General features: G+C 42.4%; 1 protein-coding gene across 16 annotated transcripts in view; it reads right to left on the reverse strand.

Moving 5' to 3' along the window:
- Positions 1–16,607, reverse strand: part of DCUN1D4 (defective in cullin neddylation 1 domain containing 4) — a 29,638-nt gene extending 13,031 nt beyond the window's left edge. For 2 of the 16 annotated variants that reach the window (XR_014792166.1, XM_084856782.1), the window contains exons 1-3: positions 16,268–16,372; positions 3,855–3,925; positions 1,996–2,035 (exon numbers count right to left, since the gene is read on the reverse strand). Coding sequence is in view for 7 of the 16 variants with exons in the window: in XM_084856782.1 (XP_084712908.1) it covers positions 1,996–2,035; positions 3,855–3,925; positions 16,268–16,292 (136 nt within the window). In the remaining 9 variants the exon portion in view is untranslated. Of the gene's footprint in view, positions 1–1,995; positions 2,036–3,854; positions 3,926–6,045; positions 6,367–6,603; positions 6,738–6,794; positions 6,922–14,773; positions 15,399–15,620; positions 15,726–16,267 lie in introns of those variants that run through there. The other 14 variants (XM_084856785.1, XM_084856793.1, XM_084856795.1 and 11 more) reach the window with 14 other exon arrangements.
- Positions 16,608–23,672: the final 7,065 nt, after the last annotated feature.

Below are 23,672 nucleotides of genomic sequence, written 5' to 3' on the forward strand. Positions count from 1 at the left end.
ACCCCCCACCCCCAGCATCTACCTTCTGAAACTGGTAACAACTGTTCAAAACTGGTATTAAAAGTCACTCAGAGGCCAAGAGAATTAACAAGATTGTACTCCCCCTGTCCAATCCCAGCAGTATTTGTGCTAAACTCAGGCCTAAAGCAAGACTGAAATTGATCCAATATTGATTATTATTATTTATTTAAGTAGAACTAGCAAAGTAACTATTCAGGCATTATCAGATCATCAGGCATGCTCTGTTCCTTATCGCAAATTTTAAAGAATTAATCAATTTTAGCAGACTCTTCAAAAACCCAATCCTATGCAAGTTAACTCAAATTCAGAATTTGACTCCTTTCTCTTGTGGACTCATGTCATTTCATGAAGATATAGACACTTGCCCCAATGTTCATCTGACCCCAGCCATAAGCCCTCTCTACATGCTGCATCTACCAACTTTGTTCCCCGCATATATAACCAGCACTAATAATTTCCACTACCCCCTCCATCCCAAATCAAATTCTACAGGAAAAGCAGACGTGAGTATACATCTAGATAGCCACTGTCCCTGTGGTATCCTTAGCTTCAATGTTCTCTCCCTCTCCCCCCTCCCTCCCCCTCCCCCGCTCCCCCTCCCTCGCTCCCCCTCCCCCTCTTCCTCTCTCACACACACACACACACACACACACACACAAAACAGTGGAAAAGAACTGTGGATGAAAGATCATGGACAAGCATGGGTGTAAAGACTTAAGCTGTAAGCAAGCACAATGTGTGAGACTGCAGAACATCTTTCAGCTTGCACAGCATGCAAGTCAGGATGACAGCCTTAACTGGCAACTCTTATGCTTTTTGGTATAGGAGTGAAACTGCATAAGCTTTAACTCAGTTTTTCAGCTGAAGGTGTTTTGGTCCTAGAATGTCAACTATAATAAGCAGCCCAAGTAAAGGGCCACAGCTCACTGACAGAGGACATGTTTTGCATACAGAAAGTAGCAAGCCTGGGATAGATGTCTGCCAGTCGCTACTGTGTCAGATAAACCAATGGTCTGAATTACTGTAATACAGCTTCATATGTCCATGATACTCATTCACACAATCCAATGCCTATACTGATGTTATCAAATTTATAGCATTGAGTTTCCACTGTAATGGTGCTATTCTAAGATTATTTCATATTTCAAGACTCAGTGGGTCAGTTCGCACATCAGACTGGCAATTCCTTGGCTAAGTTGTGCGCTGTTTCTGCTTTTAATTAACAAGCCAGGAACACCCCATGGGCAATTGGTTAACTCTGGATTATTTAATCCATAAACAACCCAGTTTCCAGGTTGACACATCATGAAACAACTCAGGAACAGGAAGGTCCTGGGTTGTTAACTAAAAGCTGATACAACTAGTGGTCACGCGTTCCACTCGTCCCTGCAATCCTTCAGTTAAACAACCCAAGAATTGCCACCATAATGTACAAATCAGGTCACTGGCAGCTGTTTCTTTCGAAAAGAGGTAGTGTAACTATAGAATTAACAATAGCAATATCATTGAAACATACAATAAATTCTACTCTGTATATTTGCAATATGTGCACAATACAGTCATCAAGTAAGCACAGGTGGCCACTGAAATGACTGTAACACTGCAGAGATTGTTGAATCAAGGATGCTGTACAAATTCACATGTTAAGGCTACATTTTTGAAAAATTGGTTGAGAAATAGACCATTTGAACCTGAATCCTTAACATTATCTTAAAAAAAAGAAAGACATCACACTACAGGGCTTTTAGTGTTCTGCTGCAACAGTAAATACAAAGAGCAATTGATATAATAGTACTGAAAGACATGTGGCAATTCTCTTTCCTAACACTGACCCTTACAAGCTAATTGACTGGCCCCCAATTTTATGATAAATCCTAGAAAGGTTCACCCCCTTTTCTTGTTGGTATTAATTTCTACAGAATGGCAACCCAACATGTTTCCCCTACACTGAGCATGCTTAAAAATACGCTCTACCTGTTTGACAATCGTCTTGACTGGCGTCTTCTGTCAAATTCTGTAAAACATTTAAATCAATAGAGTTAACTGGGAGTTCAGCTATTGCTGTGTAGTTTTCAAATATTACCAGCTATCCCATTTTATTTTACCACTTTCCTCCATTCTCTCTATTTCTGCTGCATCGAATTTTAGAGACTGCCCTCTGTAAACAGCCATGGACACGCTTGACACTATAAATCGGTTACAATATAACATTTATTGATTGATTACATTCCTATACCACCCAATAGCTGAAACTCTCCGAATATCTAGAGTGCTTCTCATAAGCCTGCTGTAAGCTTTTCAAATTAAGACAAGAAACCTATGACACTTTGAAAAACATACTATTTCCAAATGAAAGATCTTGCAGGACGTATCTTACTTGTTGTTTTTTAAAAGAGTTCTATTCTGCCTTTCAGCAAAAGCTTGCAAGATGGCTTAATGCTGAGAGGTTTGCAGGAAGACATTTACCATGTAACTCTTTCTCTGAGGAAAAGTACATGAGATTTTCCACCTTAAGAAGATCTAACTGTTTTACAAAATCAGAAGCATTCAGGAAATCTTATTATATTATTTCCCTTTGATGTAGCAGTCAAAATGTATGGGCGCAATGAAGGTACAGATTTCAGAGCACAGAATTCCAAATAACTCATCCATGCATGCAAATTTAATAACTAAGAATCTGCAGCTTAGTTCCCCCGCCCCCCAAAGCGAGCCAGCCAGCCAGCCAGACACATCCTACTTAGAACTTGCTCGTAACTGACAACACAGTTGGATGAAGAACTGCTCTGGATGAAGATAGTTGATATGATATTTAGGCCCTGAGGTCTGCTGAAGTACAGATTTGAGAAAGAAGATGCCAATGCTAAGAAAGAATTTCCAGAATCACAAACTTGCCAATACTTTGTCAGCACTTGGCTTCTGACACTAGTGAGCATGGCCAGAAGGATTCAACTCCGGGAATGGCTGCAGCAGCCCTGCAGGAAAGAGCAACTCAAGCAGATTCTAACATGAGGGACTGGTTGCCAGAGTACCACTGGGACTGTACAGTGCCGGAGATCATAGCCTTCAGAGCCTTACCCGATGGCAGGAAAAACGAGAGCGCCTGGAAGCATGACCAACAAAGTAACGGGCAAGGGATTACCCACCTTCAGATTGAATTAGAAAAGAACTGTACTTCTGAATGGCCTATCACCTGTGAAATGCCTGTCACTGAAAGGAAGACTTTCAGGAAGTCCTAGCAACTGTGGCAAGAGTGGCTTAGGATGACTTAGCTGGAGGGATAGGGACTAAAATATCTACCGCACTGTGAGGAAGTGGCATAAGTGTGCGAGGGGAAACGAGTGAGTATACAAAGGAGAAGCTGCGAGTTTTACTTGCCTTGAAAATCCTCATGCATGCTATACCTCTACTGCACAGTTACTCTGGGGAGGCAAATCATCCCCTTGCAGAATGATCATGACTATCCCAAGAGCTCAGGAGTTACAATTACTGGCACAGGGCGTAGCAGATGGGGCTGTGTGCTATTCGTGGTACTGAGTACGAGAGGACAGGCACTAGCACGGCAGAAGGACTTCATCGGTGGTGTGTGTGAGTGAAGGTATATAGTGGGGGTATATAACCAACATACGTGAGTTGTGCATGTATAAGCAGTGCGAATGTTCATGTGAAGGTGAGTAGGGAAGTGAAGGGGGAACAGAATGGAACCAAAGAAGTTATTAAACACACTTGAATTTACATCGGTCGTCCATTTCTCTTTTCACAGTAACAGAAGAAGATTCCTAAAATATACATTTAAGACTATATAACTAGCGGATTAAAAAAATGCAGGTGATTACCAGCCTATTAAGAGTGTGGTAAATCTTGTGAATATTTGCCAGTGTTGATAGATGAGAGTTCAGCTGAAAATCTAGAGAGGGAAAAATAAAACAAAGTTTTTTCTTATCTTGTTTATGTCACCCTACTACAATGCTTACTGAACATCCTTCAAGATTACGGCACAGATTGGGCAAAAGATTTATACTGGAACATCTAATAAGCCAAAACACTTAATTTTGGATTGCCTTTCTTCTGTCACAAGAGACAGCAATTATGTCTAGCTTTTTAAAATGCCTACAATCACCAACATTCCTGAATGCCAATTGGATCCCAAATCTCCAACTGTAATGTGAATACTTCCATTATGCATACTACATCTCCAACACAATATGGCACACATTACTCACCAATAATGCACTTCAACAAACAGATTTATGAATTTAAGCCTGAACTGAAATCTCATCATTTCTCACCTTGCTTTACAGACAAAGAAACAGAGAAATAACCTACATCACAAGAATTAAATAAGGATTTCTAAGTACATGATAATATATATATATAGAGAGAGAGAGAGCGCGCTCATACATGTGCATTTTAAGTGTGGTCCTGCTAGAAGGCATACAATCTGACAACTGATATGGCCCTGACCTTTTATTAATATGTACTCTGAATTGCAGCAGGACTACTTTGATAAATTGACATTGATGTTTTTAAAAGCCTGTGCACTCTAGGAGGGGAAAAGGTTGGTATTTTGTACACACTAAAAATCATACACCTTATAACAAACAGTCAATATAAATATCCATCACAAAGCCAACCCCATGGCCATTTTAAGTGCAAATTGAATTGCCAAGTGTTCTCTAAAGGGAAGCTTCCTTTACTTGTGGCCCATTAAAGACTAATACATGTATTAAGGCATAAGCTTTTGTAGACACTATCCACTTCATCAGACGCATGAAGGGTTAACCTCAAGTTGGTAGATTTGTGTCAGAGGCGGGGAACCTCATGTATGGGGCCCAAATCCACTTCTCCTGGGGGCCAAATCTGGACCTCTGAGGTTCCCCAGATGGCCCACCCCACTACCTCAACCACCAATCATTTGGTGCTTTCCCAGCTTTTGTGCAGTCCCCCCGCCCCTTCTACAAGGTTGAAACACCTCTCCTATGGCTTAGTTACTGGCAGTATGAAGCAGGAATATGCTGATATTCTTTGTATTTTGGGCCCACCCATTTTGCCTTTAGCCCCATCTGCTTTGTCTTTGGCCCCACCCACCAGTGGAATGTAACCCCCAAGAGCTTCTCCAAAATTAAATTCAACCCTTGGGCTCAAATACATTTCCCACCCGTGGCCTAGTGGGATATTTGTAGGGATCCTAGGTAAAAGGCCTCTGGAGTACTTAAGAGATCCAGGAGCACCAACATCCTAACCTAATCTAACAAAACAGGCTCACAACTGCATTTATTATTAGTAGTATTAGTATTTCATTTCTATACTGCCCAATAGTCTAGGCTCTCTGGGAGGTTCATAACAATTCACAAAAATTACAAACCACAACATTATACACCATTACGTGATACATTATAAAATATATATATAAAAATTTTTATGTACAAAATTTAAAACAATTTAAACAGCTAAAAACTTAGTGGGGAGACACAAACTACTGCTGTATTTTTGGCCCCATGCCCTTTGCCTACCGACCACTGGAATGCAGCCCCCAACAGCTTCTCCAAAATTGAATTTGGCCTTTGGGCTGAAAGAGGCTCCCCACCTTTGATTTATATATACTTGCTGGGGGCGGGGGGGGGGTGTAAACTGGGTTGTCAGAGGTTGACACAGTTTACATTCCCCCATCCCAACATGTGTACCTAAATCTGCCAACTTGAGGTTAACATTTCATGCATGCATCGACCACAATGGAGTGGTTGGTGTCCACGAATGTTTGTTCCAAAATAAATTTATTACTTAAGGTGTCACAGGACTCTTGGTTATTTTTGCTGCAACAGAAAAATACAGCTACATCTCTGGAAATTGTCACAAAGCTGCACTTACAAATTGCTGCAGGAATTGGCTCTATCCCATTTGAAACTGGTTCAAGCCATGGTTAAGAAACTAGCAGCATTAAACCTGCACAGGGCCACAAACATCACAGACCTGAACCTTGCTAGAAACTATGAGGCACGGGCAGCTGGACCAGCATTACTGAGATACCTAGATCAAACCTGTAGAAGACAAGCAGAACTATAATGACATCAACTGCGATAGGCCCCAGGGCTTGGTCTGAAGGCACATGAGGCAGCCACCTTGCTGATGCTAGGCAGGTCTGGTCAGGGCTTGGAGGGGAGACCACCTGGGAACCACATGTAGCCACCTTGAGTTCCACAATTGAAGAAAGGTGGGACATGAATGTAATAAATAAATACCACTGTAAAAGTTTGTAAAAATACAGATTTGTGCCAACATAATTGGCACCATGACGACAAATATTTCTAGACCTGTGTAGAGGCAGGTCATCTAAGGTGCCACCATAAAAACTTTACAGTGCTATATAATATTCTGACAGTGATATTTCTTCCTGGCACAGCAGCACTGAAGCATCCTCCTGCACCAGCACAAAATCTGGGTTTGCCTACCAGCAGACATTCTGCCTTCCAAATTAAATCATTTGCTGGCAGAGTTGTTTGTAGGATTGTACATCAAATTTATTTTAAGATTAACTTTTGGTCAGATCAGGATTTTTATTTTACACTAGGCATTAACGTCACTTACCCCCCATAGAAGCCATCACGTTATTCTGAAAGGGGATATTTCGCTTGGCTGTCTTCAGCTCTCAAACCATACAAAACGTAGAACATAACACAAAGAAGTTTTCCATCCTCAGTAATACAAAGTTATTCTTGGTTCTGCAAAAATGATCTAGAATAAAAACCCTTTCCTTTATGCCCATATGAATAGAATACCTGTATAGACCCTGTCAGCAGACCAGCGAGAAGTGAATTAGAATGGTCAAATCAATGCTGATGTCACAAAAGAGGAAGTTCTGACCTGAACTGAAGCAGTGGTGGCTTTCACCATGAACATCTGGAGCTAAGAATGAGAGCAAAAGGGATTGTTGATACAAGATGTATCCATGACTATTGGGTAATTATTTGAACCAAAGAAACACCATAGTCAGAGGGAAGAGTGGCACGTCTCTAGAAAGAGACGTAATCCCAGTCATGGCCTCTTGTAAATGACTTTGTTCCCACTGGGAAGGGATTTCAAGCTTCTCTTTATTCCAGCCTTCCCCAGCCTTGTGCTCTCCAGCACATCTAGAGAGGACCAGATTGGGGAAGGCTGCTTTATACTGTTAACATAATATAGTAAGCCCTGTTTCTACTTCTACACCAGTGTTCCTCAAATAAGTTGTTCTTTCCAGCCTTTTGATGTGCTCATTCTTAGAAACTATTTCACAGAGCAACTGGATATTTGGCATTTGGGGTTATACACATCTGACCTAGCCTCAACATACAGCTTGATAAGATTCCACATAAAAGACCGATCTGAAGGTACCCAAGTGTCATCTTCAGTTAGTAAGATCTGACTGAACAGCCAGAGACTTTTACCTTCTCCATGGCTGACTATAGTGAGGAAACTGGATACTGATAAGCAGACACAGCTGAAGATAGGGCAAGAACATCCCCACAACAACTCCAGAGCATACCTCAGAAACTCTGGTGACACTAGGAATGATTTTGGAATGCATTTTCAGTTCACATTAGGAGCCAACTAGCCACCAGCAGTAAGAAAGCATGGGCTTATATGCATGGCTGGGACCTCTTGAACTGTGCTGCCCCCTTAGGTATCAGCCAGGTTTACTTGTCTGGCTGAGCTAGCCTGCTAACAAGAGTTTTGAAACTAGGCTGCTTTCTAGTGGTGGCAAATTTTATTGCTGGAACTTAATCATAGGACTAAGTGTGCAACTAATGCTAGTTATTGTAACAGCTCAGGGCAAGTATCTTAGAATTTAATTTCATTATAGACCACTGTACTTCTGTTGTTAAATAAATGCTTTGCAAATTTAAGTGTGATGTTAGGGGAAAATGCTCCAGTCCTTAATTTTTCTGTGGAAATTTTTCCATTTCATAAGTTCATTGGTAACAATGAATGGATGCCAATTGGAAATACACTATTAGGCATCCTTGGGAGTTTCAGAGTTGTAATTAAAGTTTTTCAGGTGATTATCCCTATCAAGTACGTGAGAGAACACATGCATGTCAGTGAAATACATATATGTCTCAGGGTCAAATGGAACTAAATAAATAGTGACAGTGAAACTGAAGGTACCCCAACAATTGCAGTGGAAGACAGTTGACCTCTGTTGAAATATTTGAGTGGTTGTCAGCATATCATGCACAGTTCTTTTAGGGCGCAATCCTATGGGGATAGCTGGCCGCCTCTGAACTCGGAGGCAGCCATCTATCCAATGCAGGGCAGACAGAGCACAGAGGGGATCTTCTCCTGCACACTCCGGCCACCCTGCATTTGTGGCTAGATGGCTGATTTCAGCTGTCTAGCCAGGCCACGTCGGAGGGGGCGGGGGAGGCTTGACAGTGCATAGGAAGCATTGTAACGGCACTTCTGCAGTCCCCTCCCCCAGGAACGCCCCCTTTTCGGCCGCCACGCACTGCTCTTATGAGTGTGGGGCTGGGGACAAACCATGCCGCCTACGAGGTGGCAGGGGAGGGGAGTTGGGTTTCTGGGAACCAAGCTCAGAGCACTGGCTCCAGGCTTAGCTCCCAGAAACAGAAAAATCCTGTGGCCGTCTAGACATTGTCTAGTGGCCATAGGATTGTGCCCTTAGTTGCTAAAATTTATTAATGTCAGTGTTCAGTACTATTTTTCTCTCTTAAATTTAACCAATGTAAGGGAAGTACTTGCTATTGTCTTTACATTTTTACAGCTATACTAATAAAAATGTCTACATAATATACCATTTAGATCACATTAAGGGGGCAATCCTATGCAAGCTTATACTGAAAAAGTCCTACTTTTTGTAGAACTTTCTTCTCTCAACATGCATAGGATTGCGTCTTAAGTGTGCTTTAATTTTTCTCCTTAAATATTTTAGGTCAAATATTTGTGTACTGAGACAAAAAAAAAAGTAACATGGGGTGTTCTGCTTTGCTTTGTTGTTTACTAAGTACAAGTAAAATAAGCATGCTAAATTAGATTTCTCTCTAGGGCATCAGAAAAAAATCCAATTCAAATTGGAAAATTTCCAATACAAAGCACCCCATGCAAATTAGCCTAAATTGCACAGGAAATTTTTCTAATTCAAAATTTTCTGGAAAACTCAACATCACTGATACATCATGTTACACACTTCCAGCTCTAGCATCATTGTACAAGGATGTGATAATATCACATCTCTCTTCACCACTGTAGAGTAAGCTTTTAAAGTAACACAGTCCTTCAGAAGTAGATCAGAAAGGAACTGAAAAACCACGAGTTCATGCAAAGTTTTTAAAAAGGCATTAACCTCAATAGGCAGGCTTGTTCACTGCCTCAGATTCGTTGATCTTAGGTGAATAAAGTAACCTACTGAGTGGTAGGACCTACTGTTTCATGGTATGTTTGGGACCAGCAGTAAAATTAGAGTAACTAATTAGCTTTCTGATCTACACTGCCTGTCCTGCCTGGGAGTGCCAAGGGATAAAAAAAGAGGAGGGAGAAGAAAAAGAGAAGGAAAAGTAGCTACTTGAATGACCATCTGGGCTCAGGTCATTCAAGCCTAGTCACATCTCGGCTGTGTTATCATAATACACTTCACACATGGCTGCCTTTGAAGATGGTTCAAAAACATCACCCTGTTCAAAATGTAGCCTCCAGATTATTACCTGGGGTCATCAGCTTAGATGACAGCACCCCCATATTAAGCCATCTTCATTGTCTGATGTGCAACAGGTGGTTGTGGAACAGGACCTTTTCTGTCATGGCACCAAGGTTTTGGAATGCTCCCCACAGGGAAGTCCACCTAGCCCCATCTTTACTTGCCTTCCAATGCAGGGTGATAACCTTTTTATTTCAACAAGGCTTTGACTCTTTTATTGAAGTATTTTAAGGGCTGTGTTGTATTGTCAGTTTTATTTTGCTGTTTTTCTTATATGGATTGTTGTTGCAGTTTTTAGATCAGGGCTGGGCAACCTATGGCCCTCCAGATGTTTTGGCCTACAATTCCCATCAGTCCTCACCAGCATAGCCAATAATGAGGGATGATGTGACTTTTAGGCCAACAGGTCTGGAGAGCTACAAGTTACCTACTCTTGTTGTAGATGGAAAAGCAGGATAAAATTGGTTGGAAACAAGCAGTTTTATTAGTTTATCACAGTTCAACACCATCAAACATTTCAGCAACATGATGTGTCTGTCAGAGTTTAGGGTGTCAGGCTGACAATTTATGTTACATCAAGGAAAACAAAAAGAAAAACCTGAACTTAGAACATTTCCTCGGCTTTCTATGAAGACAGCATGTCCTACTATCTTCTCAAAGCTCATAAAGCTCTTATGTTTCAGTCAAAAATACATGTATTTATTTATTACTTATTCATAGCACATCTTTCTACTAATGGTGCTTAAGGATGCGAACAATAAAATATGAGATAAAATCCAAAATTGTAGTCAAAGCATATAAGCAAATCAATAAAAACACATCAACAAAACAAAACACCACCCACCAGTTAAAATATATTTTGGCAAAACGTTGTCAGCTTAAAGGCCAAAAGCCTGTTCGAATTAGAACATTTTTGTCTGCCACCAGAAGGCCATCAAAAATGGAGCTTGTCTGGACTCCCTGGCAGGGAGCAGCCACCAGGAAGGCCATCTTTCATATTAAGGTCAAACGTGTCTTAAATGTTGGTAGGACAGAGAAAATGCCCTCTCCCAAGGATCATAAAACCTAGGCAGCCTCGTATGGAAGAATATGGTCTTTCAAATAACCTGGTCCCAAGTTAGGTAGATATTTACAGATCATAACCAGCACCTGAACTGACTGATGTTTTAATTAAGTGTAAATTATTATGAAGTCTTATTTCTTTGATACTGTGTTGTAGTAATGCAAGGCAACTTTTTGCCACTGTGTTATCATTCTTGATCAGACTTGTAATAGCCACCCAACTACTCACCTGTGCTACGTCTCTGGGTGACTAAACAGTTACATTTCTCTAAATTGGGTGAACTGGCTCTCTCTCTTTTGGGCTGGTGATGTACCACAATGACTTGCATTGGTACATGTAGGCCAACAGTATGTGTCAGCTACCGTTTGTTGACTTTTCAAGTACAGACAAACAAGAAGCTTGCTTAGTTTCTAGAACAAAGCCTTTTGTTTTTAGAAGTTGGGAATATTCTGCTGACTGTTAATGGACTCTGCCTCTTGGCCTGAACAATTATCCAGTCTTCCAATTTGGACTCATAATTATGTTAGGAAATGCCAGGGAATATTAGATAAGTGGACAAATTTAATGAACACTTTAAGAAGAATATTACCTTCTCATTCATATAGCTTCATGCAGCTGAGCTACATGATGATTCCATTCCTAATATAAGCACATACACAGACATCCCTCCTGGTTCAAAAATTGCAAAGTCAGAGACCAACGAATTTACAAGAACTGAATAGATGTCTAAAGCTGGAGTACCCATGATGCTAGCATTAAGGTGAAATGATAATCAATGCAAATCTACACTAAACCTTTTTATATAATTTGCGATAAGGCTGCAATCCTATCTAGTGACTGGCAAGCAAGTTTAATTAACTGAGTAAACGTACCGCTGAGTAAACATGTATATGATTGGGCTTCTTGTCTAGCAACAAGTTGAAAGAACTTTGATCTTTACACATGCAGAGAAGTAATGCCTTCTAGAGCTATATCTGGGTATAGCAATTTTAAAGGTTATTTTAAAAAATGCTAATCCAAATTAGAGAACAGCCATTTTCATTTTGGGATTATATAAAAAGTCTATTTCTAAAACATGACATACTACAATATTTGAAAACCACAAAGTTGTATCCAAGTTATACAAGCAGAAGGCAATTTGGACAACAGGGCTGGCCCACCTCCTTCCTTCCCACTACAGACCCCTGTGTCCCCCAAAAGCATCTTGGGGGACTCTCAGGAAGTGGCGTGGGAAGCTGCAGTGGGAGGGAGAAAGCTTGCACATTTCTGTCTGCCCTTTTTCTAGCAATTTCTCCCTCCCATTGCAGCCCCCTACACCACATCACAGGCCTTTCTTGATGGTTCCAAGAAATTAACATGGAAAAGGGAGCAGGAAAAACCCAGTACACGAGTGGACTTCTGCTCATGTAACATCTGTATACAATTCACAGTATATGGGCTGAGGCGAACACAACAGAAAACAAAGCTTCGTATTAAACTTTCTTCAAAGAAAACATCTGTTTAAATATAACACAACAAATTATTAACCTTTCAAATATATGGGATTCTCAATTTGTACTACAGTGATACCTTAAAGACCAACAGCCAAATTCAAAACATGTTTACTTAAAATTAAGTTCCTCCAAGTTCAATGGGACTTACTTCCTGACAAGTATGCTTGACAGGACGATCTTATACAGGTTTACTTGGAACAGTGCAATCCTATATATGTCTACTCAGAAGTAAGTCCCATCAATGGGGCTTATTCTCAGAAAAGCGTGCATAGGATTACAGCCCAAATCCCTCTAAATTCAAAAGGACTTACTCCCTAGTAAGGATGTGTGGGACTGCAGCCTGAGGCTTAAGCCTTCAAGGGCAATCCTAAAAGAATTTACTAAAAGACAAGCCCCATACATTTTTTTAAAGCAGGGGAGATCAACTTGTTGCCCTTCTGACTTTTTGGCCTACAACTCCCATCAGCCCTCACTATGGGCTAGGGCTGGTGGGAGTTGTAGACCATAACATCTGGAGGGCTACAAGTTCCTCACCCCTGTTTCAGAGGATCTATATTTCAAGTAAACATGGTTAGATCCTAGCCTTGCAATCCAATCCTAAAGATTTCCTTAGCTATATGAAGCGTTTCCCATGCACTCAGTAGCACTCTCCACCCCCACCCCCACCGCCTTTTCAAGTTACAGCTCCCAATGTGTTTCAAAAATGTCTCATCAGGAGGTCAAATGAAAAGGACCTCAGAAGCCCTGCTGGATGTGCAGAAGTCCCTCTCCCACACTGCTCTTTGATCCCAGCCAAGCCAGTGGATTGTGGAGTAAGGTGTTTAGGGCATGGGCCTAGTTTATCTGATACAATCGTGTCTCTGCTTTATGTATGAATCCATCTCACTATATTCGTACAAAGAATGAAGAATGCTGGAGGATAAACCAAATCACATGAACTTCAGAAGCAGCTGTTTATGCTGGAAATCAAAAGCTTTCCAAGCTCTTCATCCTCTCCTGCCTTAGACACAATGCTAATAAAAATAAACTGGCCACAGAGACCAATTTCAACATCTTATTAAAAAAACTGGTGTGAACCTAATTTCTGAGGAAATAACAGGAAGACTTTTCCTACAAGCCGCTTAGCCTCCATGGTCAAAAAACAAATAAAAATATGAAGAATGGATGAGATGCTTCAGACATTCAGCACTGCACGTGGAAAACTAACTAGGATATTTTAGTATATCTTTTTGAAGGAACTGCTGAGTCATATGTTTGAAAACACAGCTCAGTAACTATTCAAAGAGATTCATATTGACCCCAAATCCTCTTGCATGGCCAACTACAGTTCTTTGGTTTCTAACAGTACAATCCTATAAATGTCTGCTCAGAAGAAAGTCCCACTGAATCTAATGGGGTTTCATTGTGTATAGGATTGCCATTCGCATGGGAGTAAGCCCTGCTGAACTCAGTGAGACTTGCTTCTGACTAGACATGTATAGGATTGCACTGCAAGATTACACTTTTGAAATAACAGTGCAATCCTATGCATGTTTACTCAAAAGTCAGTGCCACTGAGTTAATGGGAATTACTGTCGGTAAGTATGTATAGGATTGCAGCATGAGTTAGTAAAGCTGTACTGAAGGACCTAACAAAAGCACACTAATTAGTTTCCTTTCGCACGGACAATGTTCAGTCTAAAAATGTTTTGCTTGATCAGCTAAATATGTCATTTCAGATGTTGCTTTGTTTTTGTTTTTTAGTCTTGTGGTGGCTTCTTTCACATCTGGTACTAGGAAATTGACTTCTATGTTTTAGACAGTATTTTGGCTTAACTGCCCTACTGTTTTAAAAGCATGCAGGTATGCTAAAAACATATACACTTTGTACTTTAAGCTCAAGACACTTTTGGAAGCATTGCAAAACCTTTTTATGGGGCTAGTGTTCAGTAGCCAGAACAGACCTGGGACATGTAATTCTCATAGTTTTATACTGCATTTTGACTAGCTTGTTTTCAGCCTTAGCTTTTAAATATCTTAACTTACATTGCCCTTTCATCATAGAGGAGATTAAGGGGCATTTAGATTGAATTTCATTTAAGCAGGAAGATGCATTATGAGCTACAGTATGTAGTACCTGCCTTACTACCAAAGAACAGCAACAAATCTGCAGGAGGACAACACCTCAGCAAGACTGTTCTGTTCCGTCCTCTATCTTTGGAAATAAAGAGTTGGGTTCCAAAATATCCACTGCTTATACCATTTTAGTTATACAAGTAAGTTGTGCGTGAGAATTGCCCTCCCCATCCAAAAAAAAAAAAATCAGAAGGTGAAGACAAAAATCTACAAAAGTCAGAAATGAAGACAAGACAAATGAAGGCTGCATGTCAAGCAGATTTAATTGGAAGTGCCACTGCCAGTCAATGAGATATATGTCCAAGCAAACATACTTAGGATTGGGGTATTATGCTGTCTTGGATCCTGAAGGGACAAGTGTGATGCAGATAATGCAGCCTTCTGTTTAAAACTTACTTGGTAGCCAGAGATGACCAGGAATTCCATGCAGTTAAGTGGTGGAAGAAGAATAGATGACTCTGCCCCTTCTCTGTCAGTCTGCTTGGTAGTGTGCGAAAAGGCACTTTAAAAAAAATAGGCTTCTAAGTCCTGGCATGCTAAGAGACTAATGGCATGCTTTTTCATGCTGGCTTTGGAGGAGGGGGCATCCCACCTCGTCTAGCAGAGAAACACAGGCTACTAGCCTTTTAGCAAACTAGCAACTTTTGTGGGCTTCTTTACAAGGCTGAGATAGTGTATGCTTTTAGTTTTAAAAATCTGAAAAATTAGGAAGGACTCAAGAAAAAAACACTGCTCTATAACCGTCTTCACAAGTGGTAGATTGTTGCTGATAGATAAAAGACTAAATGCAGTATTTGTCTCCTGGAAACACTACCTAGTGACAAGGTAAACTATTCAGATCCATTCCAAAATAAGTTTATTTGGAAGTAAGTTACTGACTTCAACAGAACTTCCTTCCAAGACAATGTGTTTAGGAACACAGCCAAAGACTCCTTTACTTTTTTGTTCTCCTGATGACTTCTCCAGAAAGCAGACAATGCCAATCAGGCAATAGGAAACTTTGCCTAGTTCAGGCAAAACACTAGACAAACAGCAAAACACGAACAAGTTAAAGAGCAAAAGATCACATGAATACAAGCGACCAGCCCTCCACCTCCTTTGGGGCTGCCTTTTTTTCTTAAAAAAAGAAAAACAGGTACACCCCACCTCCCAAAGCAGCAGCAGCCACCCCCGATCTCCCAAGTATGGGCCACTGCAAGGGCCCCTGTACCTGCGCTTTGCCCAGGAGAAATGGGCTGCGTACCTGGGTTCGCTCTCAAGCTGCACCCCACTGACCCAAGAGGGGCGAATGGTGGCGGAGGAAGGAGGCGGTGCGGGGGGGGGAGAAAGACAGTTGGCAGCGCACTGCACTCTGGGAGCTGTAGTGCGCAGCCCCATCACGCCGCGCAGGAGCCAGGAGTGGGGAACTCAAACTCCCACAATGCAGTGACAGAGAGGGAGAGAGGGGTGTTCCTTTTTCCCTTTCACAGCGGGCCCCAGATCCATGAAGATAAAGGATTCCGCCCCTCCTCCCACTTCTCCTCCAATTCAGTCGGGGGGGGGGGAGATAGGTGACTGGCATTGGGGGGGAGGATGGGAAACCCACCTCTTCGTCCCGCCAGGCAGCGAGATTATTTTCCATGCGGAAGAATCCCTGGGCGAAGCCGGGCAAACTGCGTCACAAGCCATTCCCACCCCGCTCATTCCCTCTGAGCGCCACCCCCTTCCTTCGCTAGCCTCCTTTCTTCCCCCAGCCTCCCGCTCCCCCATCTCTCCCCCGCTCACCCTTCGACATGTCCCCCGCCCCCTCCCAGGAGGAGAACGTTCCCTCCCCTCCCCTCCCCCTTCCCAACGGCCGCCGAGGGCCCGCCGGGCGCCCCTCCTACGCGCGAGACCCACTCCCCCACTTACTGACAGCGGCAGCATCCGAGTGCATTTTTGTGCAGCGGTAGCGCGCGCGCACACTGCCCCGCGCGGGCGCTCCGACCGGCTCCCTCGCTGTTCCGTTCTGCTCTCTCCAACGCAAAGACCCGCCCTCCGGCGCCGCCCACCCAGAGCCGCCATTGGGTGGCGCCGCGTCGCTCCGCTCTCTCGCCGCCGCTCCAACGGGGCGCTTCGGCTGCCACTCCTCCCGGCACGGCCTACCCAGCCTGGCTTGCCCATCTCGGGGTCTCGCGCCTCCCCATTGGACAATGGGTTTGGAAGAGGGCCACCTGCTCTGCAGCATGTATTGGGCTCCTGCGGCCGCCAATCACCACGCCAAGCGCGTGCGAAGGACGAACGCCAGCGTTGCGTGGCCCCCAGTCCGATTGGACGGGGCGCGCTCAAGACCACGCCCACCTCGTAAAGTGATTGGTTAGGAGTGGAACGCAAGCCATTGATGGCATTAGGAGTTTAGTTTCTGGGAGGTGGGGAGCGTGCGGCTTCCCGTCGTCCTTGCTTGGAATCCCGACCAGAGCAGGTCAGAAGCAGAACTGAAGTAGCACGTTGATTAGGTATTCGATCCTGCGCTGTATGGAAGACAGGAGCCTTTTAAACGTTCATTAAACAGACGCATTTGTGGGAGATACTTTTAAGTTGTGAGATCTTTTCTGATAAGCTGAAGGTGCGTTTTCAGACATGGTTTACGTCTAAAGCAATTAAGAGCCGTGTGAAAGGTATACGGATAAGTAGCGGAGGAAGGGGCAAGGGGCATTAACAAAACCAAACATCGTCGCTGCTCTAAAGTGCTAGCACTACATAACCAGTAGATGGCACTCCTGGCGTTTGCAGGCGGCCCTGCTTAGCCTTTGCCATAAAGCTGGGAGAAATTGAACACTGCGTCAGTGGCATAGTTGGACTTCAGCGATCGTTGCTGGACTGGCAGATGATAGTGCGATATAAAAGAGGCAACGTGATATGCCTTATCTGGCCAACTTTTTTCTGTGTAAAATTAAACGAACTTTTAAAATACACAGATGTTTTAATCGGGAACAAAAGCAGGTAATTGTGTGACCTATACACAAAGCAAGGTTACTTATTACCACCCATTTTTAGCCTCTTCGGGTAAAGAGAGGCCTAAGCACGTAATTTCTAGTATTTAGAACACGGTTATTGTGTGCGTGTTTAAAGTGTTAAAGGTTATATGAGTAGACTAGCCGCTATTTGACGCAGCTAAAAATATTTGCAGTACCTACATATGCTGTACCTTGAAGATAGTAAAAATAGGGAGTCCTGTAGCATCTATAATATAAGTGAACAGGTTTATCGGGGCACTACCTTTTGTGGGTTAGCACTCGTTTCATCAAATGCATAGAGTAGTATCCTAAACTGTGTGTGCACGCGCACGCACACACATGACAAAGGAAAAAAGTAAACAGCGACACACACAACAGATGTGACACATCCTCAGGTATTCAGTGGCCTCGAGGCCCTGCATGACTGCATGGGAGGGATGCAATGAGGCACAAAACTTCCACAAAAACCATGTTCTGGTACCTGTTCTGGGTATATTCTGGAACACCAACTTCAAAGTGAGCTAAATCAACTAAATTCACCACTCACCCATAAGAGGGATGCAATAAGCCACAAAATGTCCACAGAAACCACGTTTTGGTAGCCGTTCTGGGCAATAGACCATATTCTGGAAAATGGCTGTGAACAGCAACTTCCAAGTGAGCCAAACCAACCAAATTCACCAGTCACACATAATTAGACAGGGTGATGTAATAAGCCACAAACTGTCCACAGAAACCACATTCTGATACTTGTTCTGGGCCTTTGTCCATATTCCAGGATGTACAGATTTTGTTCAGTCCTTCCATCTGTGTTTTGCAGATTTTCAGGCATTTTTTTGCTCCGTGATCCAGTCATTGATGGAATCTGATTTTTTGTATGAGAATTTCATTTGTTTACAAATGTCCATTTGCACACTTGTGCAAGAGCACATTTGTGTTAATGTGCACTCATGCTAATGTGCAGTTTTGCAAGCATATTTGAACAAATCCCCCACAAAAGGGAAAAAATGGCCTGCAAGTCCAGTTATTGGAATGTTGTGTTTGTGGCTTATTGCATCACTTCCATGCAGTTATGTGTGGCTGGTGAATTTGGTTGGCATAGCTCACTTGGAAGTTGGCATTCCAGGCCATTCTGTTTGGTTCCAAATGGGCTCTGGACATTATGGGGTTAATAACATAATATTGCAAGGGTTTCAGTACCAAAATATTGTTCTCATGTGTCTCTACAACATGCCATTGCTTTTAGTATGTTGTTGTTGTTTTTAAATAAAGGGGCCGTTCTGGCCGGCTTCCTTCCGTTCTGGTTTTTACACTGTCCCAACACAGGGTGGTAACCTTAATTTTTAAGATGGGGCAGTATCCTTCCATGTTTTTGTTCCTGACATACAGCTGAAAATTAGTCGTCTTTCTGTTCTTACCACTACAGAGAGCTATGTAGTGTAAATGTTTGTATAAGCCTGGGTAACAGAAATGCATCCGATAAAGTATTTTGCACCTTGAATATTTCTGAAGAGGGGTATTGAGCTGTCTGAGCACCTACTCCCAGAAGCTGTGAGCTTATTGGCCTCCATGAATGATTTTCTGTTATAGCGGCACACTGGTATTTGCAAGTTCAGGTTTACAGGAAGCATTAGAAGCAGTGATATAACCGAAAAGGAACATGGGGGACTGCAGCTCCAGGACTGTTTTCAGAGCAGGAACAGTGATGTTGTCTAGATGGTATTCCTACTTCACAATAGCAGATTAAATGATAACACTTCTTTGCATTTCTAATTAAAAGTTAAATATTCCATTTCAGCTGTCTGAAGAATTTTGTTAAAGCTCAATGTGTTTTACAAGTTGAACCTATGCAACAGAAGTAAGCATCACTGAGTTCAATAGAGCTTATTCACAGGTAACTAATGCACAGGACTGCAGTAATGTTGATTCTAATACATTTGAGATTATGCTATGTACTGGGCTATGTGTGTCTGTCTGTGTGAATACATTGTCATGATTAGCTCCTGAACTTTAAAATTTACCACTATACCACTGGTTACAGGACAGACTATGGGGATGTCTCCACTCCTAGCTGGCTGCATGTTGAGGTCATTAAGGATACATGATGTCGTGGCCATCCAGCAGCTACCCCAGAGCCTATCAGGGGAAAAACGGATTTCCTGAGACTGCTTAAAGTCCAATTCTTTTCCTCAAATCGCATTCTCGGCAGTATAGTTGTTGTGGTCCCCAACCCCCACATTTACCTCGGGTATGCTAGCCCTGCCCAGAGGTGTGCCTTTCACCATGACCCCACTCAAGGGGTGTTTCCTCTCCCTGCACAAACCAATTCATGTCTACTCATAAGTAACTCCCATTGTGCTCAATGAGGCTTGTCCCCTGAATGCCCACATCAGAATTTACAGAGATCCCCCTCAGTTGAAATGGCACAGTTTAAAGTACATTCGCTAAATGCTCTAAAGTCTCCAATTCTCTGTTGTTTGATTTGTTGCCTTAGGAAGTAACTACTTCACAGTGTCTTTATAGAGGTCCTGCACAGTATCAGTTTGGTTAGAAAGGGGGCTGGTTTCCCATGCCTGTGTTCTCCCCTCCCGCTTTCCCAGCACAAGCATGTGTGTGTGTACTCATAAGTAACTCCCATTGTGCTCTGTGAGGCTTGCCCTCTGAATGCCCACATCAGAATTTACAGAGATCCTTGTGAATTGAAGTTTAAAGCATGTCAAGTGCTTCACCAAACCTGTGATGCTCTGTGGTTTGGTTTATTGCCTGAGGAAGTAACTACTTCACACCTTCCGAATAGAGATCCTGCAGTTAAAAAGGGGGCTAGTTTCCCATCCCTGTGTTTCCCCCCCACACACTCTTTCCCAGCACAAGCATATGTGTGTCTACTTAGGAGCAATTCCCACTATAGTCAATTAGGCTTGTGCCTGACATGCAGGTACATCTGGACCTTCAGAAGAAAGGAGAAAGGGGGGGGAACCTCTCTTATTGGTTGAGCAGCCCCTGCCAGTCAATGACATTCACTCCAACCCCCACTCCCACCAAAAGTATGTTCTGTGAAGCAATTTTTACTGGTGTGGAGCACTCCTTCGTGGAGCTCTGCATGGACCAAATCACAGCAAAACTGATTCCTTTTAAAAAAATCCGGTACTCCTCCATTTGCTTCTCCTTCTGTTGCCAGGGTCTGTACCTCTTTAATGGGTTAGAAAGATGTGGTGTTGGAAAATACCGACTGCATTCTTGTAACAGTATAGGCACTGAACATGGCTGCATCTGTAATCAGTCATATCCACCCACAGTGCATATGAGTACTATGCAGCTACAGGGGCCCTTTTGGTTCAAAATACCCTGTTGCTGAATGGCATCTATCCAATGTATGTATCTGTACTAACGTGGCAGCAATCTTGAATCTCAGAATTGTGAACGCTGTGCACTGGGTGTATGTTTTGGACTTGTATCTCACTGTAAAAGTTTGGGTACAAAACATAAGCTTTTGGAGATCATTCTATATACTCATATGAGTTTATATTCTGCAGATTTTGTCTTCTGCAAAATTATTTTGAGTCTGCAATAAACTTACAAATTAGGAAAGTGTAAGCATCTCACAGAAACATCAATATAACCCAGTTTTGAATTGGCTTTGGGGCATTAGGTTAAACCATTTTTTTTATTTTAATGTTTTAGTCTGCATGATGTTTTTAAATGTTGTATTGTTAGCTGCTTTGAGCATCTCAGATATGAGATGGAGTGTAAGTATGTTAAATAGTAAATACTTTCCACATTGATTTATGGGTGGAAATACCCTGAAAAAGGTTGTCTTGGCCACTTGTAGGGAGAGTATTGGAGACATATAGTCAGTTTGTAATAAGTTTACAAATATACAAGTTGAGTGCGGGGAGCAGACAGGCACAAAGAGAGGCAGTATTATTCTTGAAAGAATTTATGAAGCCACTTGGGATAATAATTACAGTCAGGGCCAGAAATATTGGAACAAGAATAACTGTTTTGGCAGTTGGCTTCTGTACACCACCACATTGAAGTTGAAAGGAAACACACCCAGATGGGAGTGAAGTCAGGACTTTCAGCTGTAATTCAAGGGGTTTGACAAAAGTGGGGCACTAACCATTCAGGAAGGACAGCCAGTGGCATACACACTCCCCCATCGTTGGTGGCTCATAAGTAATGGAACAAACCAACATCATTTCAAACTTAAGGGTCGCCTTTAATATCTGGATGAAAATCCTTTGCAGTCAATGACTGCCTGAAGTCTGGAATCCATGGACAGGACCAAATGCTGAGTTTCCTCCCTCGAGATGCTTTGCCAGGCCTTTACTGCAGCTGCCTTCAGCTGCTGCTTGTTTGTGGGTCTTTCTGCCTTCAGTATTGTCTTCAGTTAGTGAAAAGCATGCTCTATAGGGTGGAGATCAGGTGACTGACTTGGCCATTGAAGAACATCCCACTTCTTTGCCTGGAGAAACTCTGGGGTAGCTTTTGCTGGAAGTTTTGGGTCATTATCCATCTGCAATATGAAATGGCATCCTATCAGTTTGGCAGCATTCGGCCGAATCTGAGCAGAAAGTATAGCCCTATACACTTCAGAATTCATCCTACTGCTTTTATCAGCAGTCAGGTCATCAATAAACACCAGTGACCCAGTTCCATTGGCAGCCATACATGCCCATGCCATAACACTGCCTCTACCATATTTGACAGATGATGTGGTATGCTTTGGATCATGAGCTGTTCCTTTCCTTCTCCATACTTTTCTCTTCCCATCATTCTGACAAACTAATCTTGGTTTCATCAGTCCAAAGAATCTTATTCCAGAACTGGGCAGGCTTTTTTAGGTGTTTGCTGGCAAAGGCTAATCTGGCCTTTCTGTTCTTGAGCGTTACCAGTGGTTTGCACCTTGTTGTGAAGCCTCTCTGTTTACATTCATAATGCTGTCTCTTGACTGTAGATGTTGACAATGACATGCCTACCTCCACAAGAGCGTTCTTGACCTGGCTAGATGTTGTGAAAGGCTTCCTCTTCACTACTAGCAGAATTCTGCGGTCATCCACTTTAGTTCTGTGGTCTTCCAGGCCTTTTGCTGTTGCTGAGCTTGCCAGTTAATTCCTTCTTTTTCAGGATGTTCAAAACTGTTGTATTGGCCACTCCCACTGTTTTTGCTATCTCTCTGATGGGTTTATTTTGTTTCCTCTGCCTAATGATAGCCTCCTTCACTTGCATGGACACCACTTTGGACCTCATGTTGGGAGTTCCAGTGAACAGCTACCAAATGCAAATGTAACACTCAGAACTACCTCCAGGCCTTTTATCTGCTTGATTGGTCATGGGGTACCCAGGAAACAGGCCACACCTGGCCATGAGCTGCTTGTCAGCCATTCATTCCATTACTTATGAGCCACCAAGAATGGGGGGGCGGGGTATGCTGTCCTTCCTGAATGGTTAATGCCCCACTTTTGTCACACCCCTTGAATTACAGCTGAAAGTCCTGACTTTGCTCCCATCTGGGTGTGTTTCCTTTCAACTTCAGTGTGGTAGTATACAGAGGCCAACTGCCAAAACAGTTACCCTTGTTCCAGTATTTCCGGCCCTGACTGTATAATCATAAACAGCACAGTTACATACAACTATTTCGGGACTGAGGCCTTAATGCCAATGTTTATTTTATTTATAAATTCCACAATAAAACTAGATGTTGATAGCACAGATTTTAAAATAGTATGCCTTAATATCTCTCTCAGAAAGAGCTTCTGGTTCTCTTTCATGGGTGAAAGCAAGTGATTAAGGTTATTGCTGGTATAATTTATAGTTCTGAATCACATAAGAATACTGTTAAATGTGCTGGCAATTAAAAATAAGGATTTCTCACTCAACTTTCTTTGTAACAATTTCAGGTGTCAACTAAAAGTACCATGTTATTCAAACAAATGAGATCTTTCAGTCTGGTTGCTGGTGTTCAACAAATTCTTTCACATAATGACAGCAAAATGTAATACCTGCATGAAACTGCAACAGATATGCACTTGGGACACTTCTGCTATTCAGAAGATGTTTTCAGGGCCCCAGGCAAGTAGAGTCATAACTACTCCCATTTAAGAGCTCTGGGATTACAGTAAATAAGCACGTATGATGACAGGTAGTGACTGCTATGATACGGCAATGTCATATAATATGTACTAATATTGCAAATGGATAGAGCAGGCAAGGGAAATGTTTAGAATCTGCTATATAGCTAGAACAAAAAGACCTTATCCATTAAAGTGTTGCTACAGTGGCTGTACTGGGACAGAAAAGGCCATTTTAGGACCGGAACT

This window comes from Heloderma suspectum, chromosome 5 (assembly GCF_057233095.1).
Source record: "Heloderma suspectum isolate Gila_16-S chromosome 5, 16-S_ref, whole genome shotgun sequence".
Taxonomy (NCBI): Eukaryota; Metazoa; Chordata; class Lepidosauria; order Squamata; family Helodermatidae; genus Heloderma; species Heloderma suspectum.